The following is a 25000-nucleotide window of genomic DNA, read 5'->3' as shown; positions in this document are numbered from 1 at the left end:
GAAGAGAGAACACTTAGAACACTCTAGAACCAGAGCTACAGAGAAACAGAGAGAAGAGAGAACACTTAGAACACTCTAGAACCAGAGCTACAGAGAGAGACAGAGAGAAGAGAGAACACTTAGAACACTCTAGAACCAGAGCTACAGAGAGAGACAGAGAGAAGAGAGAACACCTAGAGCACTCTAGGAGAACACTTAGAACATTCTAGAACCAGGGCTACAGAGAGAGACAGAGGGAAGAGAGAACACTTAGAACACTCTAGAACCAGAGCTACATAGAGAGACAGAGAGAAGAGAGAACACTTATAACTCTCTAGAACCAGAGCTACAGAGAGACAGAGAGAAGAGAGAACACCTAGAACACTCTAGGAGAACACTTAGAACATTCTAGAACCAGAGCTACAGAGAGCGACAGAGAGAAGAGAGAACACTTAGAATATTATAGAACCAGAGCTACAGAGAGAGACAGAGAGAAGAGAGAACACTTAGAACTCTCTAGAACCAGAGCTACAGAGAGACAGAGAGAAGAGAGAACACCTAGAACACTCTAGGAGAACATTTAGAACACTCTAGAACCAGAGCTACAGAGAGCAACAGAGGGAAGAGAGAACACTTAGAACACTCTAGAACCAGAGCTACATAGAGAGACAGAGAGAAGAGAGAACACTTATAACTCTCTAGAACCAGAGCTACAGAGAGACAGAGAGAAGAGAGAACACCTAGAACACTCTAGGAGAACACTTAGAATATTATAGAACCAGAGCTACAGAGAGAGACAGAGAGAAGAGAGAACATTTAGAACACTCTAGAACCAGAGCTACAGAGAGAGACAGAGAGAAGAGAGAACACTTAGATTATTATAGAACCAGAGCTACAGAGAGAGACAGAGAGAAGAGAGAACACTTAGAACACTCTAGAACCAGAGCTACAGAGAGAGACAGAGAGAAGAGAGAACACTTAGAACACTCTAGAACCAGAGCTACAGAGAGAGACAGAGAGAAGAGAGAACACTTAGAACACTCTAGAACCAGAGCTACAGAGAGAGACAGAGAGAAGAGAGAACACTTAGAACACTCTAGAACCAGAGCTACAGAGAGAGACAGAGAGAAGAGAGAACACTTAGAACACTCTAGAACCAGAGCTACAGAGAGACAGAGAGAAGAGAGAACACTTAGAACACTCTAGAACCAGAGCTACAGAGAGCGACAGAGAGAAGAGAGAACACTTAGAACACTCTAGAACCAGAGCTACAGAGAGAGACAGAGAGAAGAGAGAACACTTAGAACACTCAAAACACTCCCTGAATACACAGCATGCTACAATACACCTCCAGAGTTACAGAGAGAACCAAGAGAACAGAGGTAGAGACAGGCAAGAGTACAATACACTCACTAAAAACATTCACTAAACACATGAGAGAGTTACAGAGAGGGGATATAGTACAATTCACTGACTAAAAAAAGTACCTAAATACATGAGGGAGTTACAGAGGGAGGCAGAGAGAACAACTCACTCACTAAAAACATTACCTAAATATATGAGTAGGGCTGTCCCTGACAAAATAAAATCTTGTTGGACCGAGAGTTGTCTGTTGGTCAACATAAACGTGTATTTTTCCCATATATGTTTGAATAAAACTATATGTAGGCTACTGAGCTTGTCTGATGCTGTCACACCCTGACTCTAGGGACTTGTATTGGTTGAGTCAGGGTGTGTATTTTCTGTGTTGGGTTTGTCTATGTTAGTTTCTAGATCGTTTAGATCTATGTTGGCCAGGGTGGTTGCCAATCAGAGGCAGCTGTAGCTCGTTGTCTCTGATTGGGGACCATACTTAGGTAGCCTGTTGGCACTAGTGGGGTGTGGGATCTTGTTCCGTGTGAGGCATGTTATTTGTCTACCTTGGACGTCACGTTTCGTTTGTTGTTTTGGTTGTGCGTTTATTCGTGAAATAAATATGAATGCATATCACGCTGCGCCTTGGTCCTTCTCGTTCATGAACGATCGTGACAGAAGATCCCACCTATCCTGGATCAAGACTTGGGAGGAGATGAGCGAGAGTCTGGCAAGAGGGATGGAGGCCATGATAACGGGGGAGAGACAAGCCCAAACATTTTTTAGGGGGGGGCTCACGCCGTGGACGACGAGGCAGCAGGAGGCCGCGATAGAGCGGTTCAGCCGTTTAGCAGAGGAGGCCGCCAGATTAAGGGGGTCATTGGTTCAGAGGGAACAGAAGGAAAGTGTAGAGGCACGGCGAGAGGAGCTGGTTAGGCAGCAGAAGGAGCGGGGGTTAATGAAGGAACCCAGTCCCGCTCCTCGCACCAATCAAGTGGTGCGTGTCGCCAGTCCGGTCCGTTCCTGATTCCCGCACTAAGCCAGTGGTGGGTGTTCCCAGTATGGTTCGGCCCGTTCCTGCTCCTCGCATCAAGCCAGTGGTGCGCATCGCCAGCCCGGTCCGGCCTGTTCCTGTCCCTCGCACCAAGTCAGTGGCGCGCATCGCCAGCCCGGTCCGACCTGTTCCTGTCCCTCGCACCAAGCCAGTGGTGCGCGTCGCCAGTCCGGTACGGCCCGTTCCTGCTCCCCGCATCAAGCCAGTGGTGCGCGTCGTCAGCCCAGTCCGGCCCGTTCCTGCTCCCCGCACCAGGCCAGTGGTGCGCGTCGCCAGTCCGGTACGGCCCGACCCTGCTCCCCGCACCAAGCCAGTGGTGCGTGTCGTCAGCCCAGTCCGGCCCGTTCCTGCTCCCCGCACCAAGCCAGGGGTGCGCGTCGTCAGCCCAGTCCGGCCCGTTCCTGCTCCCCGCACCAAGCCAGTGGTGCGTGTGTCCAGTCCGGCACGGCCTGTGCCTGTTCCACCGGTGCCTAGTCCGGCACCGGTCAGCTGCTCCACTCCGGAGCCAGAGCAATCCGCTCCACCGGGGTCCAGTCCAACTCCGGTCAGCGGCTCCACTCCGGAGCCAGAGCAGTCCGCTCCACCGGTGCCTGATCCAGTTCCGGTCAGTGGCTCCACCCCAGACCCAGACGTCAGCCCCTCTCCAGGTTCGGGGTCTCCCACACCAGCGTCCAGACAGGGCGTGGTACTTCGTGGGAGGAAGGAGAGAGGAAGCAGCGCGCCAAGGTCCAGACCAGACCAGGGGCGTAACGGGGAGGTGGAGAGTAAGTGGTGGTCACACCCGGAGCCGGATCCACCTCCGAGGCGGAATGCCCACCCGGCCCCTACCCTGTTAGGTTTATGTGGCGCGGTCGGAGTCCGCACCCTGACTCTAGGGACTTGTATTGGTTTAGTCAGGGTGTGTATTTTCTGTGTTGGGTTTGTCTATGTTAGTTTCTAGATACAGAGAGAGCTACAGAGGGAGCTACAGAGAGAGACAGAGAGATACAGAGAGAGACAGAGGGAGACAGAGAGATACAGAGGGAGACAGAGGGAGACAGAGGGATACAGAGAGAGACAGAGGGAGACAGAGGGAGCTACAGAGAGAGACAGAGGGAGCTACAGAGAGAGACAGAGGGAGACAGAGGGAGACAGAGGGAGACAGAGAGATACAGAGGGAGACAGAGGGAGACAGAGAGATACAGAGAGAGACAGAGGGAGACAGAGGGAGCTACAGAGAGAGACAGAGGGAGCTACAGAGAGAGACAGAGGGAGCTACAGAGAGAGCTGCAGAGAGAGATACAGAGAGCGCTACAGAGAGAGCTACAGAGGGAGACAGAGGGAGACAGAGGGAGACAGAGGGAGACACAGAGGGAGACAGAGGGAGACAGGGGGAGACAGAGGGAGACAGAGGGAGCTACAGAGGGAGACAGAGGGAGACAGAGGGAGCTACAGAGGGAGACAGAGGGAGACACAGAGGGAGACAGAGGGAGAAAGGGGGAGACAGAGGGAGACAGAGGGAGACAGAGGGAGCTACAGAGGGAGACAGAGGGAGACACAGAGGGAGACAGAGGGAGACAGAGGGAGACAGAGGGAGACAGAGGGAGCTACAGAGGGAGACAGAGGGAGACAGAGGGAGACAGAGGGAGCTACAGAGAGAGACAGAGGGAGACAGAGTGAGACAGAGGGAGACAGAGGGAGCTACAGAGGGAGACAGAGGGAGACACAGAGGGAGACAGAGGGAGACAGAGGGAGACAGAGGGAGCTACAGAGGGAGACAGAGGGAGACACAGAGGGAGACAGAGGGAGACAGAGGGAGACAGAGGGACACAGAGGGAGACACAGAGGGAGACAGAGGGAGACAGAGGGAGCTACAGAGAGAGACAGAGGGAGACAGAGTGAGACAGAGGGAGACAGAGAGAGACAGAGGGAGACAGAGGGAGACAGAGGGAATTACAGAGGGAGACAGAGGGAGACAGAGGGAGACAGAGGGAGACATAGGGAGCTACAGAGGGAGACAGAGGGAGACAGGGGGAGACAGAGGGAGACAGAGGGAGCTACCGAGGGAGACAGAGGGAGCTACAGAGGGAGACAGAGGGAGACAGAGGGAGACAGAGGGAGACAGAGAGAGCTACAGAGGGAGACAGAGGGAGACAGAGGGAGACAGAGGGAGACAGAGGGAGCTACAGAGGGAGACAGAGGGAGACAGAGGGAAACAGAGGGAGCTACAGAGGGAGACAGAGGGAGACAGAGGGAGACAGAGGAGACAAAGGGAGCTACAGAGGGAGACAGAGGGAGACACAGAGGGAGACAGAGGGAGACGGAGGGAGCTACAGAGAGAGACAGAGTGAGACAGAGGGAGACAGAGGGAGACAGAGGGAGACAGAGGGAGACAGATGGCTACAGAGGGAGACAGAGGGAGACAGAGGGAGCTACAGAGGGAGACAGAGGGAGACAGAGGGAGCTACAGAGGGAGACAGAGGGAGACAGAGGGAGCTACAGAGGGAGACAGAGGGAGAAAGGGGGAGACAGAGGAAGACAGAGGGAGACAGAGGGAGACAGAGGGAGCTACAGAGGGAGACAGAGTGAGACAGAGTGAGACAGAGGGAGCTACAGAGGGAGACAGAGGGAGACACAGAGGGAGACACAGAGGGAGACAGAGGGAGCTACAGAGGGAGACAGAGGGAGACAGGGGGAGACAGAGGGAGACAGAGTGAGACAGAGGGAGCTACAGAGGGAGACAGAGGGAGACAGAGGGAGACAAAGGGAGACAGAGGGAGACAGAGGGAGCTACAGAGGGAGACAGAGGAGGGAGACAGAGGGAGCTACAGAGGGAGCTACAGAGGGAGACAGAGGGAGACAGAGGGAGACAGAGGGAGCTACAGAGGGAGACAGAGGGAGGCAGAGGGAGACAGAGGGAGCTACAGAGGGAGACAGAGGGAGGCAGAGGGAGACAGAGGGAGACAGAGGGAGACAGAGGGTGACAGAGGGAGACACAGAGGGAGACAGAGGGTGACAGAGGGAGACAGAGGGAGACAGAGGGAGCTACAGAGGGAGACAGAGGGAGCTACAGAGGGAGACAGAGGGAGACACAGAGGGAGACAGAGGGAGAAAGGGGGAGACAGAGGGAGACAGAGGGAGACAGAGGGAGCTACAGAGGGAGACAGAGGGAGACACAGAGGGAGACATAGGGAGACAGAGGGAGACAGAGGGAGACAGAGGGAGCTATAGAGGGAGACAGAGGGAGCTACAGAGGGAGACAGAGGGAGACACAGAGGGAGACAGAGGGAGAAAGGGGGAGACAGAGGAAGACAGAGGGAGACAGAGGGAGCTACTTGAGGGAGACAGAGGGAGACACAGAGGGAGACAGAGGGAGACAGAGGGAGCTACAGAGGGAGACAGAGGGAGACACAGAGGGAGACAGAGGGAGACAGAGGGAGACAGAGGGAGCTACAGAGAGAGACAGAGGGAGACAGAGTGAGACAGAGGGAGACAGAGGGAGCTACAGAGGGAGACAGAGGGAGACACAGAGGGAGACAGAGGGAGACGGAGGGAGCTACAGAGGGAGACAGAGGGAGACAGAGGGAGATAGAGGGAGACAGAGGGAGCTACAGAGGGAGACAGAGGGAGACACAGAAGGAGACAGAGGGTGACAGAGGGAGACAGAGGGAGACAGAGGGAGCTACAGAGGGAGACAGAGGGAGCTACAGAGGGAGACAGAGGGAGACACAGAGGGAGACAGAGGGAGAAAGGGGGAGACAGAGGAAGACAGAGGGAGACAGAGGGAGCTACAGAGGGAGACAGAGGGAGACACAGAGGGAGACAGAGGGAGACAGAGGGAGCTACAGAGGGAGACAGAGGGAGACACAGAGGGAGACAGGGGGAGACAGAGGGCGACAGAGGGAGCTACAGAGAGAGACAGAGGGAGACAGAGTGAGACAGAGGGAGACAGAGGGAGCTACAGAGGGAGACAGAGGGAGACACAGAGGGAGACAGAGGGAGACGGAGGGAGCTACAGAGAGAGACAGAGTGAGACAGAGTGAGACAGAGGGAGACAGAGGGAGACAGATGGCTACAGAGGGAGACAGAGGGAGACAGAGGGAGCTACAGAGGGAGACAGAGGGAGACAGGGAGACAGAGGGAGCTACAGAGGGAGACAGAGGGAGACAGAGGGAGCTACAGAGGGAGACAGAGGGAGACAGAGGGAGCTACAGAGGGAGACAGAGGGAGACAGAGGGAGACAGAGGGAGACAGAGGGAGCTACAGAGGGAGACAGAGGGAGACACAGAGGGAGACACAGAGGGAGACAGAGGGAGACAGAGGGAGACAGAGGGAGCTACAGAGGGAGACAGAGGGAGACAGAGGGAGACAGAGGGAGCTACAGAGGGAGACAGAGGGAGACAGAGGGAGACAGAGGGAGACAGAGGGAGCTACAGAGGGAGACAGAGGGAGACAGAGGGAGACAAAGGGAGACAGAGGGAGACAGAGGGAGCTACAGAGGGAGACAGAGGAGGGAGACAGAGGGAGCTACAGAGGGAGACAGAGGGAGACAGAGGGAGACAGAGGGAGCTACAGAGGGAGACAGAGGGAGACAGAGGGAGGCAGAGGGAGACAGAGGGAGACAGAGGGAGATAGAGGGAGACAGAGGGAGCTACAGAGGGAGACAGAGGGAGACACAGAGGGAGACAGAGGGTGACAGAGGGAGACAGAGGGAGACAGAGGGAGCTACAGAGGGAGACAGAGGGAGCTACAGAGGGAGACAGAGGGAGACACAGAGGGAGACAGAGGGAGAAAGGGGGAGACAGAGGGAGACAGAGGGAGCTACAGAGGGAGACAGAGGGAGACACAGAGGGAGACATAGGGAGACAGAGGGAAACAGAGGGAGCTACAGAGGGAGACAGAGGGAGACAGAGGGAGCTACAGAGGGAGACAGAGGGAGACACAGAGGGAGACAGAGGGAGAAAGGGGGAGACAGAGGAAGACAGAGGGAGACAGAGGGAGCTACAGAGGGAGACAGAGGGAGACACAGAGGGAGACAGAGGGAGACAGAGGGAGACAGAGGGAGCTACAGAGGGAGACAGAGGGAGACACAGAGGGAGACAGAGGGAGACAGAGGGAGACAGAGGGAGCTACAGAGAGAGACAGAGGGAGACAGAGGGAGACAGAGGGAGCTACAGAGGGAGACAGAGGGAGACACAGAGGGAGACAGAGGGAGACAGAGGGAGACACAGAGGGAGACAGAGGGAGACAGAGGGAGCTACAGAGAGAGACAGAGGGAGACAGAGTGAGCTACATAGAGAGCTACATAGAGAGCTACAGAGGGAGACAGAGGGAGATAGAGGGAGCTACAGAGGGAGACAGAGGGAGCTACAGAGGGAGACAGAGGGAGACAGAGGGAGACAGAGGGAGCTACAGAGGGAGACAGAGGGAGACACAGAGGGAGACAGAGGGAGACAGAGGGAGCTACAGAGAGAGACAGAGGGAGACAGAGTGAGACAGAGGGAGACAGAGGGAGACAGAGGGAGACAGAGGGAATTACAGAGGGAGACAGAGGGAGACAGAGGGAGACAGAGGGAGCTACAGAGGGAGACAGAGGGAGACAGGGGGAGACAGAGGGAGACAGAGGGAGCTACCGAGGGAGACAGAGGGAGCTACAGAGGGAGACAGAGGGAGACAGAGGGAGCTACAGAGGGAGACAGAGGGAGACAGAGGGAGACAGAGGGAGCTACAGAGGGAGACACAGAGGGAGACAGAGGGAGACAGAGGGAGCTAGAGAGAGAGACCGAGTGAGACAGAGGGAGACAGAGGGAATTACAGAGGGAGACAGAGGGAGACAGAGGGAGCTACAGAGGGAGACAGAGGGAGACAGGGGGAGACAGAGGGAGACAGAGGGAGCTACCGAGGGAGACAGAGGGAGCTACAGAGGGAGACAGAGGGAGCTACAGAGGGAGACAGAGGGAGACAGAGGGAGACAGAGGGAGACAGAGGGAGCTACAGAGGGAGCTACAGAGGGAGACAGAGCGAGACACAGAGGGAGACAGAGGGAGACAGAGGGAGCTACAGAGAGAGACCGAGTGAGACAGAGGGAGACACAGAGGGAGACAGAGGGAGACAGAGGGAGCTACAGAGAGAGACCGAGTGAGACAGAGGGAGACAGAGGGAGACAGAAGGAGACAGAGTGAGACAGAGGGAGACAGAGGGAGCTACAGAGGGAGACAGAGGGAGACACAGAGGGAGACAGAGGGAGACAGAGGGAGACAGAGGGAGACAGAGGGAGCTACAGAGGGAGACAGAGGGAGACAGAGGGAGCTACAGAGGGAGACAGAGGGAGACAGAGGGAGGCAGAGGGAGACAGAGGGAGACAGAGGGAGCTACCGAGGGAGACAGAGGGAGCTACAGAGGGAGACAGAGGGAGACAGAGGGAGCTACAGAGGGAGACAGAGGGAGACAGAGGGAGACAGAGGGAGCTACAGAGGGAGACAGAGGGAGACAGAGGGAGCTACAGAGGGAGACAGAGGGAGACACAGAGGGAGACAGAGGGAGCTACAGAGAGAGACAGAGTGAGACAGAGGGAGACACAGAGGGAGACAGAGGGAGACAGAGGGAGCTACAGAGAGAGACCGAGTGAGACAGAGGGAGACAGAGGGAGACAGAGGGAGACAGAGTGAGACAGAGGGAGACAGAGGGAGCTACAGAGGGAGCTACAGAGGGAGACAGAGGGAGACACAGAGGGAGACACAGAGGGAGACAGAGGGAGACAGAGGGAGACAGAGGGAGCTACAGAGGGAGACAGAGGGAGCTACAGAGGGAGACAGAGGGAGACAGAGGGAGGCAGAGGGAGACAGAGGGAGCTACAGAGGGAGCTACAGAGGGAGCTACAGAGGGAGACAGAGGGAGACAGAGAGAGCTACAGAGGGAGACAGAGGGAGACAGAGGGAGGCAGAGGGAGACAGAGGGAGCTACAGAGGGAGACAGGGGGAGACAGAGGGAGTCAGAGGGAGACAGAGGGAGCTACAGAGGGAGACAGAGGGAGACAGAGAGAGACAGAGGGAGACAGAGGGAGACAGAGGGAGACAGAGGGAGCTACAGAGGGAGCTACAGAGGGAGACACAGAGGGAGACAGAGGGAGATGGAGGGAGCTACAGAGAGAGACAGAGTGAGACAGAGGGAGACAGAGGGAGACAGAGGGAGACAGATGGCTACAGAGGGAGACAGAGGGAGACAGAGGGAGCTACAGAGGGAGACAGAGGGAGACAAAGGGAGCTACAGAGGGAGCTACAGAGGGAGACAGAGGGAGCTACAGAGGGAGACAGAGGGAGACAGAGGGAGCTACAGAGGGAGACAGAGGGAGACAGAGGGAGCTACAGAGGGAGACAGAGTGAGACAGAGGGAGACAGAGGGAGCTACAGAGGGAGACAGAGGGAGACACAGAGGGAGACACAGAGGGAGACAGAGGGAGCTACAGAGGGAGCTACAGAGGGAGACAGAGGGAGACAGAGGGAGACAGAGGGAGACAGAGGGAGCTACAGAGGGAGACAGAGGGAGACAGGGGGAGACAGAGTGAGACAGAGGGAGCTACAGAGGGAGACAGAGGGAGACAGAGGGAGACAGAGGGAGACAAAGGGAGACAGAGGGAGACAGAGGGAGCTACAGAGGGAGACAGAGGAGGGAGACAGAGGGAGCTACAGAGGGAGCTACAGAGGGAGACAGAGGGAGACAGAGGGAGACAGAGGGAGCTACAGAGGGAGACAGAGGGAGACAGAGAGAGGCAGAGGGAGACAGAGGGAGCTACAGAGGGAGACAGAGGGAAACAGAGGGAGACAGAGGGAGACAGAGGGAGCTACAGAGGGAGACAGAGGGAGACACAGAGGGAGACAGAGGGTGACAGAGGGAGACAGAGGGAGACAGAGGGAGCTACAGAGGGAGACAGAGGGAGACAGAGGGAGCTACAGAGGGAGACAGAGGGAGACACAGCGGGAGACAGAGGGAGAAAGGGGGAGACAGAGGGAGACAGAGGGAGACAGAGGGAGAAAGGGGGAGACAGAGGAAGACAGAGGGAGACAGAGGGAGCTACAGAGGGAGACAGAGGGAGACACAGAGGGAGACAGAGGGAGACAGAGGGAGCTACAGAGGGAGACAGAGGGAGACACAGAGGGAGACAGAGGGAGACAGAGGGAGACAGAGGGAGCTACAGAGAGAGACAGAGGGAGACAGAGTGAGACAGAGGGAGACAGAGGGAGCTACAGAGGGAGACAGAGGGAGACACAGAGGGAGACAGAGGGAGACAGAGGGAGATAGAGTGAGCTACATAGAGAGCTACAGAGGGAGACAGAGGGAGATAGAGGGAGCTACAGAGGGAGACAGAGGGAGCTACAGAGGGAGACAGAGGGAGACAGAGGGAGACAGAGGGAGCTACAGAGGGAGACAGAGGGAGACACAGAGGGAGACAGAGGGAGACAGAGGGAGCTACAGAGAGAGACAGAGGGAGACAGAGTGAGACAGATGGAGACAGAAGGAGACAGAGGGAGACAGAGGGAGACAGAGGGAGACAGAGGGAGCTACAGAGGGAGACAGAGGGAGACAGGGGGAGACAGAGGGAGACAGAGGGAGCTACCGAGGGAGACAGAGGGAGCTACAGAGGGAGACAGAGGGAGACAGAGGGAGCTACAGAGGGAGACAGAGGGAGACAGAGGGAGACAGAGGGAGACAGAGGGAGCTACAGAGGGAGACAGAGGGAGACAGAGGGAGCTACAGAGGGAGACAGAGGGAGACACAGAGGGAGACAGAGGGAGACAGAGGGAGCTACAGAGAGAGACAGAGGGAGACAGAGGGAATTACAGAGGGAAACAGAGGGAGACAGAGGGAGACAGAGGGAGCTACAGAGGGAGACAGGGGGAGACAGAGGGAGACAGAGGGAGCTACCGAGGGAGACAGAGGGAGCTACAGAGGGAGACAGAGGGAGACAGAGGGAGCTACAGAGGGAGACAGAGGGAGACAGAGGGAGACAGAGGGAGACAGAGGGAGCTACAGAGGGAGACAGAGGGAGACACAGAGGGAGACAGAGGGAGACAGAGGGAGCTACAGAGAGAGACCGAGTGAGACAGAGGGAGACACAGAGGGAGACAGAGGGAGACAGAGGGAGCTACAGAGAGAGACCGAGTGAGACAGAGGGAGACAGAGGGAGACAGAGGGAGCTACCGAGGGAGACAGAGGGAGCTACAGAGGGAGACAGAGGGAGACAGAGGGAGCTACAGAGGGAGACAGAGGGAGACAGAGGGAGACAGAGGGAGCTACAGAGGGAGACAGAGGGAGACAGAGGGAGACAGAGGGAGCTACAGAGGGAGACAGAGGGAGACAGAGGGAGACAGAGGGAGACAGAGGGAGCTACAGAGGGAGACAGAGGGAGACACAGAGGGAGACAGAGGGAGACAGAGGGAGCTACAGAGAGAGACCGAGTGAGACAGAGGGAGACACAGAGGGAGACAGAGGGAGACAGAGGGAGCTACAGAGAGAGACCGAGTGAGACAGAGGGAGACAGAGGGAGACAGAGGGAGACAGAGTGAGACAGAGGGAGACAGAGGGAGCTACAGAGGGAGACACAGAGGGAGACAGAGGGAGACAGAGGGAGACAGAGGGAGCTACAGAGGGAGACAGAGGGAGACAGAGGGAGCTACAGAGGGAGACAGAGGGAGGCAGAGGGAGACAGAGGGAGACAGAGGGAGCTACCGAGGGAGACAGAGGGAGCTACAGAGGGAGACAGAGGGAGACAGAGGGAGCTACAGAGGGAGACAGAGGGAGACAGAGGGAGACAGAGGGAGCTACAGAGGGAGACAGAGGGAGACAGAGGGAGACAGAGGGAGCTACAGAGGGAGACAGAGGGAGACACAGAGGGAGACAGAGGGAGCTACAGAGAGAGACCGAGTGAGACAGAGGGAGACACAGAGGGAGACAGAGGGAGACAGAGGGAGCTACAGAGAGAGACCGAGTGAGACAGAGGGAGACAGAGGGAGACAGAGGGAGACAGAGTGAGACAGAGGGAGTCAGAGGGAGCTACAGAGGGAGACAGAGGGAGACACAGAGGGAGACACAGAGGGAGACAGAGGGAGACAGAGGGAGACAGAGGGAGACAGAGGGAGCTACAGAGGGAGACAGAGGGAGACAGAGGGAGCTACAGAGGGAGACAGAGGGAGACAGAGGGAGGCAGAGGGAGACAGAGGGAGGCAGAGGGAGCTACAGAGGGAGCTACAGAGGGAGACAGAGGGAGACAGAGAGAGCTACAGAGGGAGACAGAGGGAGACAGAGGGAGGCAGAGGGAGACAGAGGGAGACAGAGGGAGCTACAGAGGGAGACAGGGGGAGACAGAGGGAGTCAGAGGGAGACAGAGGGAGCTACAGAGGGAGACAGAGGGAGACAGAGGGAGACAGAGGGAGACAGAGAGAGACAGAGGGAGACAGAGGGAGACAGAGGGAGACAGAGGGAGCTACAGAGAGAAGAAGAGAGTCTCTAAATACAAAGCAAGCAATAATCCATCACCAGGGTTTGTATCTGAAGCATCTCAGAGTAGGAGTGCTGAGCTAGGATCAGGTCTCCTCTGTCCATGTAAACGTATTCATTTTATCTAAGAGGCAAAACTGATCCTAGATCAACACTCCAGAGGGAGGCAGAGAGGAGAGAGAACAGTCAGAATATTCTCTAACTACATGGGGAACAATACATAGCTGCTGCTGTTCTTTACTCTGCCAACAGAGGGAGGCAGAGAGAAGAGAGACACTCACTCATTCAAACGTTTCCTAAATACAGGGCAGAAAATCCTGCACCAAAGGTCAGCAGCACTACACAGTGGATCTGCTGGAGCTACATACGATACGATATAGTTGTTCAGCACAAGGCCTTTCTAGCTTCCTGTCTAAGGGGTGTCCTTAAACATCAGCTGCCTCACAGAAACAAGAGGTAGGCTCCTGCCCTATGGGCCGTTCTGGCTCGGACAAGGCTTCCTTACAAGGCCTTTCTCAAGTCCAGTCTCGTTGATTGGATATTTGTCAGTAGTCTCGTGCCTTTTCTGAGACTTTGATCTGGAGACTGGTCTTGAGAAAGGCTTTGTGTTGAAATGTTGACAACCCCTATTCATGTTTCCTCTAAATGCGTGGGAAACGATATATCACTTTTATTTTAGCCATCCCTACGAGTAAAAGATGTTGAAAATATGTTTAAAAGACGTTGAAAATACGTATTTCTGTTTGGAAATACATATTTTCAACCAATTTTGCTCACTGAGATTCTGTTGCCGTTCTTTAATCTAAAATCCTACCTTTGTGTAGTCTGGGTGGTAGGTGCTCGAAGATGTGATCCTCAATGGTGGATTTGGATTGGGAGGGGTCTACCACTACCCCATCCGCGCTGGGTCCGACCTCGTTCTCTACATGATGCCCCTCTTCCTCATCATCATCACTCATGACATCATCTTCCTCATCCTCATCGTCGGCTATCAGAGGCCTGTGGGGTCCTGGGTGATTCAGCAGTCCTGAAACATGCACACACAACACAGTTAAAAACCTGCGTTCTCTCTGGTTGGTCATCAGTCTGTCTGGTTGGTCATCAGTCTGTCTGGTTGGTCATCAGTCTCTCTGGTTGGTCATCAGTCTCTCTGGTTGGTCATCAGTCTCTCTGGTTGGTCATCAGTCTGTCTGGTTGGTCATCAGTCTCTCTGGTTGGTCATCAGTCTGTCTGGTTGGTCATCAGTCTCTCTGGTTGGTCATCAGTCTGTCTGGTTGGTCATCAGTCTCTCTGGTTGGTCATCAGTCTCTCTGGTTGGTCATCAGTCTGTCTGGTTGGTCATCAGTCTCTCTGGTTGGTCATCAGTCTGTCTGGTTGGTCATCAGTCTCTCTGGTTGGTCATCAGTCTGTCTGGTTGGTCATCAGTCTCTCTGGTTGGTCATCAGTCTCTCTGGTTGGTCATCAGTCTGTCTGGTTGGTCATCAGTCTCTCTGGTTGGTCATCAGTCTCTCTGGTTGGTCATCAGTCTGTCTGGTTGGTCATCAGTCTCTCTGGTTGGTCATCAGTCTGTCTGGTTGGTCATCAGTCTCTCTGGTTGGTCATCAGTCTGTCTGGTTGGTCATCAGTCTGTCTGGTTGGTCATCAGTCTGTCTGGTTGGTCATCAGTCTGTCTGGTTGGTCATCAGTCTCTCTGGTTGGTCATCAGTCTGTCATAAGTACTCTATACTAAAGCAGACTATAATATACAGTAAGTACTCTATACTAAAGCAGACTATAATATACAGTAAGTACTCTATACTAAAGCAGAATATAATATACAGTAAGTACTCTATACTAAAGCAGAATATAATATACAGTAAGTACTCTATACTAAAGCAGACTATAATATACAGTAAGTACTCTATACTAAAGCAGACTATAATATACAGTAAGTACTCTATACTAAAGCAGACTATAATATACAGTAAGTACTCTATACTAAAGCAGAATATAATATACAGTAAGTACTCTATACTAAAGCAGAATATAATATACAGTAAGTACTCTATACTAAAGCAGAATATAATATACAGTAAGTACTCTATACTAAAGCAGACTATAATATACAGTAAGTACTCTATACTAAAGCAGACTATAATATACAGTAAGTACTCTATACTAAAGCAGACTATAATATACAGTAAGTACTCTATACTAAAGCAGAATATAATATACAGTAAGTACTCTATACTAAAGCAGAATATAATATACAGTAAGTACTCTATACTAAAGCAGAATATAATATACAGTAAGTACTCTATACTAAAGCAGAATATAATATACAGTAAGTACTCTATACTAAAGCAGACTATAATATACAGTAAGTACTCTATACTAAAGCAGACTATAATATACACTAAGTACTCTATACTAAAGCAGACTATAATATACAGTAAGTACTCTATACTAAAGCAGACTATAATATACAGTAAGTACTCTATACTAAAGCAGACTATAATATACAGTAAGTACTCTATACTAAAGCAGACTATAATATACAGTAAGTACTCTATACTAAAGCAGACTATAATATACAGTAAGTACTCTATACTAAAGCAGAATATAATATACAGTAAGTACTCTATACTAAAGCAGACTATAATATACAGTAAGTACTCTATACTAAAGCAGACTATAATATACAGTAAGTACTCTATACTAAAGCAGAATATAATATACAGTAAGTACTCTATACTAAAGCAGACTATAATATACAGTAAGTACTCTATACTAAAGCAGAATATAATATACAGTAAGTACCCTATACTAAAGCAGACTATAATATACAGTACGTACTCTATACTAAAGCAGACTATAATATACAGTAAGTACTCTATACTAAAGCAGACTATAATATACAGTAAGTACTCTATACTAAAGCAGACTATAATATACAGTAAGTACTCTATACTAAAGCAGACTATAATATACAGTAAGTACTCTATACTAAAGCAGACTATAATATACAGTAAGTACTCTATACTAAAGCAGACTATAATATACAGTAAGTACTCTATACTAAAGCAGACTATAATATACAGTAAGTACTATATACTAAAGCAGACTAAAATATACAGTAAGTACTCTATTAAAGCAGACTATAATATACAGTAAGTACTCTATACTAAAGCAGACTATAATATACAGTAAGTACTCTATACTAAAGCAGACTATAATATACAGTAAGTACTCTATACTAAAGCAGACTATAATATACAGTAAGTACTCTATACTTAAGCAGACTAATATACAGTAAGTACTCTATACTAAAGCAGACTATAATATACAGTAAGTACTCTATACTAAAGCAGACTATAATATACAGTAAGTACTCTATACTAAAGCAGACTATAATATACAGTAAGTACTCTATACTAAAGCAGACTATAATATACAGTAAGTACTCTATACTTAAGCAGACTATAATATACAGTAAGTACTCTATACTAAAGCAGACTATAATATACAGTAAGTACTCTATACTTAAGCAGACTATAATATACAGTAAGTACTCTATACTAAAGCAGACTATAATATACAGCAAGTACTCTATACTAAAGCAGACTATAATATACAGTAAGTACTCTATACTAAAGCAGACTAAAATATACACTAAGTTCTCTATACTAAAGCAGACTATAATATACAGTAAGTACTCTATACTAAAGCAGACTATAATATACAGTAAGTACTCTATACTAAAGCAGACTATAATATACACTAAGTACTCTATACTAAAGCACACTAATATACAGTAAGTACTCTATACTAAAGCAGACTATAATATACACTAAGTACTCTATACTAAAGCAGACTATAATATACACTAAGTACTCTATACTAAAGCACACTAATATACAGTTAGTACTCTATACTAAAGCAGACTATAATATACACTAAGTACTCTATACTAAAGCAGACTATAATATACACTAAGTACTCTATACTAAAGCAGACTATAATATACACTAAGTACTCTATACTAAAGCAGACTATAATATACAGTAAGTACTCTATACTAAAGCAGACTATAATATACAGTAAGTACTCTATACTAAAGCAGACTATAATATACAGTAAGTACTCTATACTAAAGCAGACTATAATATACAGTAAGTACTCTATACTAAAGCAGACTATAATATACACTAAGTACTCTATACTAAAGCAGACTATAATATACACTAAGTACTCTATACTAAAGCAGAATATAATATACAGTAAGTACTCTATACTAAAGCTAACTAATATACAGTAAGTACTCTATACGTAAGCAGAATAATATACAGTAAGTACTCTATACGTAAGCAGACTATAATATACAGTAAGTACTCTATACTAAAGCAGACTATAATATACAGTAAGTACTCTATACTAAAGCAGACTTTAATATACACTAAGTACTATATACTAAAGCAGACTATAATATACAGTAAGTACTCTATACTAAAGCAGACTATAATATACACTAAGTACTCTATACTAAAGCAGACTATAATATACACTAAGTACTCTATACTAAAGCAGACTATAATATACAGTAAGTACTCTATACTAGAGCAGACTATAATATACAGTAAGTACTCTATACTAAAGCAGAATATAATATACAGTAAGTACTCTATACTAAAGCAAACTAATATACAGTAAGTACTCTATACGTAAGCAGAATAATATACAGTAAGTACTCTATACTAAAGCAGACTATAATATACACTAAGTACTCTATACTAAAGCAGACTATAATATACAGTAAGTACTCTATACTAAAGCACAGTAATATACAGTAAGTACTCTATACTAAAGCAGAATATAATATACAGTAAGTACTCTATACTAAAGCAAACTAATATACAGTTAGTACTCTATACTAAAGCAGACTATAATATACAGTAAGTACTCTATACTAAAGCAGACTATAATATACAGTAAGTACTCTATACTAAAGCAGACTATAATATACAGTAAGTACTCTATACTGAAGCAGACTATAATGTACAATAAGTACTCTATACTAAAGCAGACTATAATATACACTAAGTACTCTATATTAAAGCAGACTATAATATACAGTAAGTACTCTATACTAAAGCAGACTATAATATACAGTAAGTACTCTATACTAAAGCAGACTATAATATACAGTAAGTACTCTATACTAAAGCAGACTATAATATACAGTAAGTACTCTATACTAAAGCAGACTATAATATACAGTAAGTACTCTATACTAAAGCAGACTATAGTATACAGTAAGTACTTATTAAAGCAGACTATAATATACACTAAGTACTCTATGCTAAAGCAGAATATAATATACAGTAAGTACTCTATACTAAAGCAAACTAATATACAGTAAGTACTCTATACGTAAGCAGAATAATATACAGTAAGTACTCTATACTAAAGCAGACTATAATATACACTAAGTACTCTATACTAAAGCAGACTAAAATATACAGTAAGTACTCTATACTAAAGCAGACTATAATATACAGTAAGTACTCTATACTAAAGCAGACTATAATATACAGTAAGTACTCTATACTAAAGCAGACTATAATATACAGTAAGTACTCTATTAAAGCAGACTATAATATACAGTAAGTACTCTATACTAAAGCAGACTATAATATACAGTAAGTACTCTATACTAAAGCAGACTATAATATACAGTAAGTACTCTATACTAAAGCAGACTATAATATACAGTAAGTACTCTATACTAAAGCAGACTATAATATACACTAAGTACTCTATACTAAAGCAGACTAAAATATACAGTAAGTACTCTATACTAAAGCAGACTATAATATACAGTAAGTACTCTATACTAAAGCAGACTATAATATACAGTAAGTACTCTATACTAAAGCAGACTATAATATACAGTAAGTACTCTATATTAAAGCAGACTATAATATACAGTAAGCACTCTATACTAAAGCAGACTATAATATACAGTAAGTACTCTATACTAAAGCAGACTATAATATACAGTAAGTACTCTATACTAAAGCAGACTATAATATACAGTAAGTACTCTATACTAAAGCAGACTATAATATACAGTAAGTACTCTATATTAAAGCATTATATACAGAGCCAAAGAATAGTATCTTACCATTCTTCTTTAGGAAGTGAAGGGCATCATAATATCCCTGTTTACACATGGTCTTCATAACCTGAAACAAAGAAACACAGACACAGTTAATATCCTAATTCAGAGAGTCTGTCTGTCTCCGTCTGACTCCCTGTAAATAAAAGTGTGTAATCAGTTGGTAAGAATGTGTGGAGGTAGCAATGCCAAGGTCGTGGTTTCAGTTGGTAAGAATGTGTGGAAGTAGCAATGCCAAGGTCGTGGTTTCAATTCATGCACGGATCACATACACATTCTAAAACAGGTATGCACTCAATGTACTGTCGCTTTGGATAAAAATGGCTGATGAATGGCATATATTATCATATTATTACATTATTTAAATGGTAATATTATCATATTATTATTACATTGTGTAAATTAATATATATCATAATAATATTACATTATGTAAATGAATATATTATTTTTAAAAATTACATTACGTAAATGAATACATTATCATATGATTATTACATTATGTAAATGAATATATTATCATAGCAGTATTACATTATGTAAATGAATATATTATCATATTATTACATTATGTGAATGAATATATTATCATATTATTACATTATGTGAATGAATGTATTATCATATTATTATTACATTATGTAAATGCATGTATATATGAATTACTGTAAGTTGCTACATTACCTGTGGATCGGGGGGGAACAGAGCTCTGGACACTGTGTAGAGGTTGGTGAGTGTAAACTGGATGGAGGTGTGTGTGTGTGTGTGTGTGTGTGTGTGTGTGTGTGTGTGTGTGTGTGTACCTGTGGATCGGGGGGGAACAGAGCTCTGGACACTCTGTAGAGGTTGGTGAGTGTAAACTGGATGGAGGTGTGTGTGTGTGTGTGTGTGTGTGTGTGTGTGTGTGTGTGTGTGTGTGTGTGTGTGTGTGTGTGTGTGTGTGTGTGTGTGTGTGTGTGTGTGTGTGTGTGTGTGTGGGTGTGTGTGTACCTGTGGATCGGGCGGGAACAGAGCTCTGGACACTCTGTAGAGGTTGGTGAGTGTAAACTGGATGGAGGTGTTGGTGAAACGTAGTTCATGCATGTTGGTGGATCTATCTCTAGGACAGATGTCACTCTCTCCAGAGAATGGAGACACAGTGATGGTGTTCTTCAGCTCATACTGGGGCAGATTATCACTGATACCCCCATCCACATAACGCTGGGGAGAGGGAGGGGGACAGAGAGAGGGAGGAGAGAGAGAGAGAGCGAGGGGGACGAGGGGGAGGGAGAGAGAGAGAGAGAGAGAGGGAGGAGAGAGAGAGAGAGAGAGAGAGAGGGAGGAGGAGGAGGAGAGAGAGAGAGAGGGAGGAGGGGGAGGAGAGAGAGAGAGAGAGAGAGATGAGGGGGAGGAGAGAGAGAGAGAGAGAGGGAGGAGGGGGAGGAGAGAGAGAGAGAGAGAGGGAGGAGGGGGAGGAGAGAGAGAGAGAGAGAGAGATGAGGGGGAGGAGAGAGAGAGAGAGGGAGGAAGGGGGAGGAGAGAGAGAGAGAGAGGGAGGAGGGGGAGAAGAGAGAGAGAGGGAAGAGGGGGAGAAGAGAGAGAGAGGGAGGAGGGGGAGGAGAGAGAGAGAGAGAGAGAGAGAGAGAGAGAGAGAGAGAGAGAGAGAGAGAGAGAGAGGGAGGAGGGGGAGGAGAGAGAGTGTCAGGCAGAAAGATACTAAACTAAAATGTCAACTATTTTGAGTCAGTTAAAATGTTGCTACATGGAGTACCAATGTATTAGGGTAAAAGTGCTGCATCTGGTGGGAGGTGGTGTGATGTGATGTGATGTCAGTAGATAGTGTTTATAGTGACGTCAGGTCCAGTGTCCAGCCAGCACGAGGACAGCAGAGGAAAGGACAACCTTGAGACCTCTGCCAACACACTGGCACTGGCACTCCCATTCACGTCACACAGGCACTCAGGACCGGAGTTGGGCACATGGTACCATACACACACACTTCCCAAAGGCCAAAGAGAACACTGATGTAAAATGTAGTTGACCTTTCTCACTAAGCCTTGTTAGAACGTTGGGGGAATTTCTAGACTAGCTAGAATACAGGCCAAACCATTACTGTGTGGAACCGTGCCTTTCTAACTTTAGTCTAAATGGACAATGATTGAACTGTAGAGTCTAAGCCAAATAACATGTCACGTGACGCCATTCAAGACTCAGAAAAGATGGAAAGAAAGCTGACATTCCAGAGACAGAGCAAGAGGGAGGGTAGAGGAGGAGAGAACATTAACTGGGAAGGTAGAGAGAGAGAGGGGGCAGGAGGGGGAGAAGGCAGGAGGGGGAGAGGGCAGGAGGGGGAGAAGGCAGGAGGGGGAGAGGGCAGGAGGGGGGAGAGGGCAGGAGGGGGAGAGGGCAGGAGGGGGGGAGAGGAGGAGAGAACATTAACTGGGAAGGTAGAGAGAGAGAGGGCAGGAGGGGGGAGAAGGCAGGAGGGGGAGAGGGCAGGAGGGGGAGAAGGCAGGAGGGGGAGAGGGCAGGAGGGTAGAGAGAGAGGGCAGGAGGGTAGAGAGAGGACAGGAGGGTAGAGAGAGGACAGGAGGGTAGAGAGAGGACAGGAGGGGGGAGAGGGCAGGAGGGGGAGAGGGCAGGAGGGGGAGAGGGCAGGAGGGTGGGAGGGCAGGAGGGGGAGAGGGCAGGAGGGTAGAGAGAGAGGGCAGGAGGGTAGAGAGAGAGGACAGGAGGGTAGAGAGAGGACAGGAGGGTAGAGAGAGGACAGGAGGGTAGAGAGAGGACAGGAGGGTAGAGAGAGGACAGGAGGTAGAGAGAGGACAGGAGGGTAGAGAGAGGACAGGAGGGGAAAGAGAGGACAGGTGGTAGAGAGAGGACAGGAGGTAGAGAGAGGACAGGTGGTAGAGAGAGGACAGGAGGTAGAGAGAGGACAGGAGGTAGAGAGAGGACAGGAGGTAGAGAGAGGACAGGAGGGTAGAGAGAGAGGACAGGAGGTAGAGAGAGGACAGGAGGGTAGAGAGAGAGGACAGGAGGTAGAGAGAGGACAGGGGGTAGAGAGAGGACAGGAGGTAGAGAGAGGACAGGAGGGTAGAGAGAGGACAGGAGGTAGAGAGAGGACAGGAGGTAGAGAGAGGACAGGAGGTAGAGAGAGGACAGGAGGTAGAGAGAGGACAGGAGGGTAGAGAGAGGACAGGAGGGTAGAGAGAGGACAGGAGGTAGAGAGAGGACAGGAGGTAGAGAGAGGACAGGAGGGTAGAGAGAGAGGACAGGAGGTAGAGAGAGGACAGGAGGTAGAGAGAGAGGACAGGAGGTAGAGAGAGGGCATAAGGGTAGAGAGAGGACAGGAGGGTAGAGAGAGAGGACAGGAGGTAGAGAGAGGACAGGAGGTAGAGAGAGGGCATAAGGGTAGAGAGAGGACAGGAGGGTAGTGGAGATTGAAGAGTAGAGAACTGGCTGTCCCTGACCCAAGAACAACAACAACAACAACAATACAAGGAAACCATAGCCAGGAAACAGGATTAAAGGTCAATAGGCTGGACGGACCTATCAGATTGGAGGAGAGTTGAGAGCTTGACCAATCACAGTGAGGAAAAGGGAGAGCTTGACCAATAAGAGTCGAGGAGAGGAGAGAGCCAACAATTACTTTAGAAAACGATCACATCTGTTCTAAATCTGTCACTACTGACAACAGCTGTGCTTTCTCAAAGCTCATTTTTGCACCATACATGTGGTTTGTTTGGAAACAGAAAAGTGTCTGTTTTGAATTGGTGGTCAGTATTTTGTGTTCGTGTTGTGTAGACTACACTTGCTGAATGATAAGAAGAGCTCCCACTATATGGCCAAGATGCAAAGCCAAAATGGGCTATACTGTAAACATTTATCGAACATAAAATACACTTTTTGGTCTTAATTTAAGGTTAAGGTTAGGCATAAGGTTCGCAGTGTGGTTAGGGTTTAGGTTAGGGTTTAGGTTAGGGTTAAGGTTCGCAGTGTGGTTAGGGTTTAGGTTAGGGTTAAGGTTAGGGTTAAGGTTAGGCATAAGGTTCGCAGTGTGGTTAGGGTTTAGGTTAGGGTTTAGGTTAGGGTTTAGGTTAGGGTTTAGGTTAGGGTTTAGGTTAGGGTTTAGGTTAGGGTTTAGGTTAGGGTTAAGGTTCGCAGTGTGGTTAGGGTTTAGGTTAGGGTTAAGGTTAGGGTTAAGGTTAGGCATAAGGTTCGCAGTGTGGTTAGGGTTTAGGTTAGGGTTTAGGTTAGGGTTTAGGTTAGGGTTTAGGTTAGGGTTTAGGTTAGGGTTTAGGTTAGGGTTTAGGTTAGGGTTTAGGTTAGGGTTAAGGTTCGCAGTGTGGTTAGGGTTTAGGTTAGGGTTTAGGTTAGGGTTAAGGTTAGGCATAAGGTTCGCAGTGTGGTTAGGGTTTAGGTTAGGGTTTAGGTTAGGGTTAAGGTTAGGCATAAGGTTCGCAGTGTGGTTAGGGTTTAGGTTAGGGTTTAGGTTAGGGTTAAGGTTAGGCATAAGGTTCGCAGTGTGGTTAGGGTTTAGGTTAGGGTTAGGTTTCAAATCTGATTTTAAGAAGAGAAATTGTGGAACTTCGGCCTTGCAGCTTGGCCAGATAGTGACAACCAATAAGAAGTGAGTTGTACTCACCACGCCCTGCAGCGTAGGAGGGATCAGTCCACAGTACACTGGGATATAGGCGCTACAGACACAGGCCTGGATCAGAACACAACACATCATTATGAGTCCACAGTACACAGGCCTGGATCAAAACACAACACATCATTATCAGTCCACAGTACACAGACACAGGCCTGGATCAGAACACAACACATTATTATCAGTCCACAGTACACAGGCCTGGATCAGAACACAACACATCATTATGAGTCCACAGTACACTGGGATATAGGCGCTACAGACACAGGCCTGGATCAGAACACAACACATTATTATGAGTCCACAGTACACAGACACAGGCCTGGATCAGAACACAACACATCATTATGAGTCCACAGTACACAGACACAGGCCTGGATCAGAACACAACACATCATTATGAGTCCACAGTACACAGACACAGGCCTGGATCAGAACACAACACATTATTATGAGTCCACAGTACACAGACACAGGCCTGGATCAGAACACAACAGATCATTATGAGTCCACAGTACACAGACACAGGCCTGGATCAGAACACAACACATTATTATGAGTCCACAGTACACAGACACAGGCCTGGATCAGAACACAACACATCATTATGAGTCCACAGTACACAGGCCTGGATCAGAACACAACACATCATTATGAGTCCACAGTACACTGGGATATAGGCGCTACAGACACAGGCCTGGATCAGAACACAACACATTATTATGAGTCCACAGTACACAGACACAGGCCTGGATCAGAACACAACACATTATTATGAGTCCACAGTACACAGACACAGGCCTGGATCAGAACACAACACATCATTATGAGTCCACAGTACACAGGCCTGGATCAGAACACAACACATTATTATGAGTCCACAGTACACATACACAGGCCTGGATCAGAACACAACACATCATTATGAGTCCACAGTACACAGACACAGGCCTGGATCAGAACACAACACATCATTATGAGTCCACAGTACACAGGCCTGGATCAGAACACAACACATCATTATGAGTCCACAGTACACAGACACAGGCCTGGATCAGAACACAACACATCATTATGAGTCCACAGTACACAGGCCTGGATCAGAACACAACACATCATTATGAGTCCACAGTACACAGGCCTGGATCAGAACACAGCACATTATTATGAGTCCACAGTACACAGGCCTGGATCAGAACACAACACATTATTATGAGTCCACAGTACACAGGCCTGGATCAGAACACAACACATTATTATGAGTCCACAGTACACAGGCCTGGATCAGAACACAACACATCATTATGAGTCCACAGTACACAGGCCTGGATCAGAACACAGCACATTATTATGA

The 25000-nt window shown here is 48.6% G+C and overlaps 1 protein-coding gene across 1 annotated transcript in view; it reads right to left on the bottom strand.

Moving 5' to 3' along the window:
- LOC311114907 (patatin-like phospholipase domain-containing protein 2) overlaps positions 1–25000 on the bottom strand; it is a 30071-nt gene that overhangs the window by 1217 nt on the left and 3854 nt on the right. Inside the window, exons 3-6 of the mRNA XM_084190127.1 lie at positions 23638–23703; positions 20007–20216; positions 19023–19083; positions 13674–13886 (exon numbers count right to left, since the gene is read on the bottom strand). Coding sequence (XP_084046253.1) covers positions 13674–13886; positions 19023–19083; positions 20007–20216; positions 23638–23703 — 550 coding nt within the window. The remainder of the gene's footprint in view (positions 1–13673; positions 13887–19022; positions 19084–20006; positions 20217–23637; positions 23704–25000) is intronic.

Source organism: Coregonus lavaretus, assembly GCF_964263955.1.
Source record: "Coregonus lavaretus genome assembly, contig: HAP1_SCAFFOLD_2800, whole genome shotgun sequence".
Classification (NCBI taxonomy): Eukaryota; Metazoa; Chordata; class Actinopteri; order Salmoniformes; family Salmonidae; genus Coregonus; species Coregonus lavaretus.
This window is presented reverse-complemented; position numbering and strand designations above follow the sequence as displayed.